Consider the following 5,242-nt stretch of genomic DNA (forward strand, 5'->3'; position numbering starts at 1 on the left):
TATATTTTTTCTCTTATTTTATTCTTTTATTTTTTTTTTCACTTTTCATCGTCTATCCAAACAAGGTGTCAAAAAATCTAAAAAAAATCTTGTGTAAAAAAATATATTACATATATAATTATTTATGTATGTGTATTTTTTATTAAATTAATTTTTTTTTAAATAATACGACACAATTTTGAGGATCTTTTAATTTAAATTAAATAATTATATAATTTACTGATATACATAAACGGTAGAATAATTACCTAAACAAACAATATATCATATTTCGAATATTATGAGTCCAATGCAATTATGGGCATATTCCTGGTACCGAAACTTCTTGGGCTATGAGGCATAGAAAATCTGACGTATTTAAGATGTATCTAGTTAACCAAGTTGGGTTGGTCTAGTAGTTAGCTCAGTAGTCTGCTTAAGCAAGTGTTGGGGGTTTGAATTCCGCCTTGTGCATGCAGCAACCCATTGGCTAGCGACAAATCCTTAAATGGAGCTCAGTATCGCGACGGATTAGTCCTTGGCCTGTCGGGTTGGGGGATACCGTGGAAAACAAAAAAAAAAGATGTATCTAGTTTTTGGAGGCTAAAAAATGGATATTGAATATTCGAATATGTTTAAAAATTGATTTGGGTCTCAGTATTTTAGATATGGTCAAAATAAAAATTAGAATTATAGTCTAGATTGATTTTTGAAAGAAATTAGAATTACAATTTAGATTAACTTTTGAACGCATATCAAATATTCAGTACCATTTTTTTGGCTTACAACATGTTCCGAATGCACCTTAAATATATCAGATTTTTTATGCGTCATAGTTTAAAATCTTAGTATATGAGGTACGTCTATATTCACATTAAATTTATAATACTCGAGATATAATACATTATTTAGTTAAATAATTATTTTATAATTTATATATATCAATAAAATATATAATTGTTTAATTTAAATAAAAAATCCGTTCAATAAATACACTAAAGAGAAAAGAAGCTGGATTTTTATAACCAAATTAAGATGGGTAGATGTCCTAATTTTCAACAATCATCATTTCAAGATATATTAACTTTATTAGATCTTGAGGAGTCATTGGTTTAGACTTTAGAGAATCGCATTAGCTCCTTGTTCTTTTTGTTTTAAAATTTAGTAAAAGGACACATGTTCAGTTTATAAATTAAAAATATTTTTATTAAAATTTTTTATTAATAATAAATTAACATGTGTTTTTAATTCTATGTTAATTAGTTAAATATTTATTTTAATATAACTACTATTAATTTAAGTAAACAACGTATACTAAAAAAATCATGTACAGAATATATATTAACTTTTAATATGTTACCTTGTCTAAATAAATCATTTTTTTATAAAGAGAATAAAAAAGAATAGTTGTTGGAAATGAAAAGATTCGTTAACATACCACATGAGCATAGTATTTTGGTCTTGTTTAATGAGAAAACATAAAATAAGAAGACACCACATTTAATTCAAAATCTTAAGGTATCAAGTTAATGAGTCTCTCATTTTATAAACTCTTCATTCTTCTTTATTTTTTTTGATGTGTGATTAATTTTAACACTTTTCACACTTGCAACATTAATAATAATTTCAAATATTAAAATACGATTAGCTTTAAGATAAATAATTAAACAAAAAAGTAGCGTTGTTAAATGTACTCAATCAACCACCAATTTGTACTACCAAATCCAATGATATAAGTAAATAATTTTCCATGTGCAAAAAAACAAACTCTTGACTTTTTATCTAACTCAACAAATTCCATATCTTCCACAAAATAAATAAATATAAAATCATCAACAAAAAATATCCATCACAAGTAGCCGCATCATATAAAGAACACAAATCGTCATAGGCCTAATTTCATATAATAACATAACATTCTCTTAAAAGATACCCTTTATTTGCTTCTACTTACACATACACTAATAAGAGGCTATGGCAGCAATGAAACTCCATGGAAACCCTATGTCACCAAACTCCATGCGAGTGGCTGCTGTCTTGTATGAGAAAGAGCTTGATTTTGAGTTTGTTACTATTGACATGAAGAATGGTGAACATAAAAAGGAGCATTTTCTTTCTCTAAATGTAAGCATCACCACAATTATATTATCATTCTTTTGGTATAATAAATTATATTATTATTCTTCTTGTAGTTGACAAGCATCACTTTACTATAATAAATTATTTATACAATTAACTTAGGTGGTTTCAGTAATCATCAACTTCTTTATTCGTTTAAACAAATAAAGTTCAGATTTCTGCGATAAATTAGTCATTAGCATGCTGGGTTGAAAAATACCATGGCAAAAAAAAATGTATACTATCAAAATTTTAAATTTTCGGTTAAAATCATCTCGTCTATTGAGATTTAAAGCTTGAACAAATATGCTAAAATTTTTATCTTTACTAGATCATAGTTTAATGATATGCATTCTTGCTCTTCCCTATACATGATGGATGCAGCCATTTGGTCAAGTTCCAGCATTTGAAGATGGAGACTTGAAGCTATTTGGTAAGAAATATCAAATATTAAATATTCTAACACAAAGTTGTGATTAAACTTTAATTATAACAATCATTCTGGTCTTACTAAATTAATTTTTCATCATGATAAACTTGAAACAATTGTTATAGACTAATACTAGAATCAAACCCATTAAAACATTAAGAGTATATGTTTAATCTGGATAAAATAAAAAATTTTAAAAGTAATTTAATTTTACTCATGGATATTATATTATCCCAATCTTAACCCCCCCGGGGGGAAATACCAAAAATGCCCTTAAATGCAGAATCAAGGGCAATAACAAAATACATTGCACATGAATATGCTGAGAAGGGGACTGAGCTAATAGTAACGAATGATTCAAAGAAGATGGCTATAATCACTGTATGGCTTGAAGTTGAAGCTCAACAATATGATCAAGTAGCTCCAAAGCTTATATGGGAGCTTCATGTTAAGCCACTCTTTGGCATCCCAACAGACCCAAAAGTTGTTGAAGAGAATGAATCAAAGCTTAGTAGTGTTCTTGGAATCTATGAGAAGAGGCTCTCTGAATCAAAGTACTTGGGTGGTGAATGTTTCACTTTGGCTGATCTTCATCACCTTCCAACCCTTCATTTCTTGATGTTAACACAGGTGAAGAAGCTGATTGAGCCTCTGCCACGTGTCAGTTCTTGGGTGGCTGATATTACAGCTAGACCAGCTTGGTCTAAGGTCACTGACATGCTCAATTAATTAGTTAATTAATTTGAGTTGTTAGTGTTGTTTGATTTGGGTATGTTTCTCTTAGAATAAAGTTTGTGTGTGACCAAAATAATTTAGTGCTAGAAAGTCCTTTATATGTTGCTCGGATTCTCAATTTCTGTTGAGAAGATTGGACATTATGGGGTTTTGTGATTCATGTACCAAGTTTTGGATTAACTTTTGTTGATCCTCTGCTTTAAAATCTGTTGTTGTTAAAGGGAGTGAAAGAAATTAAAAAGAAAATAGTTATTATTTTTTCTTTGAAAGAATGAATGGTGTAAAAAAGTAGGCGAGATTTATTTAATTTTTTTTTCCTTTAACATTCGATAGAAAATGAAAGGAAAAAGCATTTGGTATTAATATTTTAATAGTATCTTTTATTTTTTAATATATTTTAAATTATATAAAGATAAAGTTATCTTTTCATAATATTATATACTAATTTTTTTTCTTTCATTCAAATATATAAAAAAATTTACTCAATTTTTTTCTTTTTTTTTTTTATTTCTACTTTCCTTTCTCTTTATTTTTTTACTTTCAACCAAACAAAGCCGAATTATAAAAAGAAAATTGATGTAGAAATGCATTTTTAGGAATAACCATAACCTATATATAACTATCATTATCAGCATCTTATCTGTCCTAATGTAAATTTTAATGGCCTTAGAAATTAGTCAATAATTTTTGTTAGATATATAAAAAATATAGGTAGACAATGAAAATACTAAATAATGTCAATAATAGATATATTGGATGTTCATTTCATTAGATGTACGGTTATTCTAATATTAAAATTTAGGTGAATAATTTGAAAATATAATATGTTTTTATTTGATTGGTGGTTGTTCATGTTGTTCAAAAAAGTCATTGATTACTTAGCATAATTTTTATTTAATTTATATATTTTTCTATTCAATTAATTTTTGAAAAAAATTTAAATAATATTAAAATTTTTATGATTTATTTAGACAAATTCAAAAGAAATTTTGTATAAAAAAATATATACATATATAATTATTATGTATTTTTTATTTAAATTTTTAAAAAAGGGTACGAAAAACCGTTTTAATCAATAAGTACAGCAAAGAAAAGCAGCTGGATTTTTATAACTAAATTAAGATGGGTAGATAGATGTCCTAATTTACAACAACAATCATCACTTCAAGCTAAATTAGCTTTATTAGATAGAGGAGGCCTTGCCTTAGACATAAACCGCATTCGCTCCTTACTTTTTTTTGTTTTAACTTTTAACATAACTACTATTAAGTAAACAATATATATTAAAAAAAATCATAAACAAAATATATATTGACTTTTAATATCTAACTTTAATTTTTCAAAATTAATCATTTTTTCAAAAAGAGAATATAAAAGAATAGTTGTTGGATATGAAAAGATTCATTAACCTACGACATGAGCATAGTATATATATTTTAATTATAGCTGAGGTTTAATTGAAGTGACAAAATTTTGTACTTTTTAATATGTTATATTTAGATTCAAAATTTGGCCTAGACCAAATAATAAAATCCTTTAATATTGGATATATGATGAGTATATAATGTGAGAGTGTTCATGATATAATATTTAGAATTGAGAATTGTCGATGTGATCAATATATATATATATATATATTAATAATAACGCACTGCATTCCATAGTGGACGAGTCTTGAATAAAGAAGTGAAAGAAATAGCAGGGAAACAATGGACTCATGTCATGACTCATGAACCTACATACACAGAAAAAATAAAAATAATTTTGTTAGGTAAACAATAATAAGTGGGAACAATGTAAACAAGATGTTATATTTTAGATTCACTAAATATAAAAAAAATCTCAATAAAATTATTTATTTTTATTTTTAATTTGAGTTTCATTTTTTTTTGTTATCTATTTTTACTTTCACATACGTTAAATTTTATTTTTATTGTATTTATTTTACTGTTGTCGTCTCTCCTGTCACACCGTCACCGT

General features: G+C 26.2%; 1 protein-coding gene across 1 annotated transcript in view; it reads left to right on the top strand.

The window, feature by feature from the left end:
• The first annotated feature begins 1,872 nt into the window (after positions 1 to 1,872).
• LOC107475927 (glutathione S-transferase) overlaps positions 1,873 to 5,242 on the top strand; it is a 6,663-nt gene continuing 3,293 nt past the window's right edge. Inside the window, exons 1-3 of the mRNA XM_052257131.1 lie at positions 1,873 to 2,103; positions 2,482 to 2,530; positions 2,811 to 3,124. Coding sequence (XP_052113091.1) covers positions 1,954 to 2,103; positions 2,482 to 2,530; positions 2,811 to 3,124 — 513 coding nt within the window. The 5' untranslated portion in view covers positions 1,873 to 1,953. The remainder of the gene's footprint in view (positions 2,104 to 2,481; positions 2,531 to 2,810; positions 3,125 to 5,242) is intronic.

This window comes from Arachis duranensis, chromosome 2, assembly GCF_000817695.3.
Source record: "Arachis duranensis cultivar V14167 chromosome 2, aradu.V14167.gnm2.J7QH, whole genome shotgun sequence".
Taxonomy (NCBI): domain Eukaryota; kingdom Viridiplantae; phylum Streptophyta; class Magnoliopsida; order Fabales; family Fabaceae; genus Arachis; species Arachis duranensis.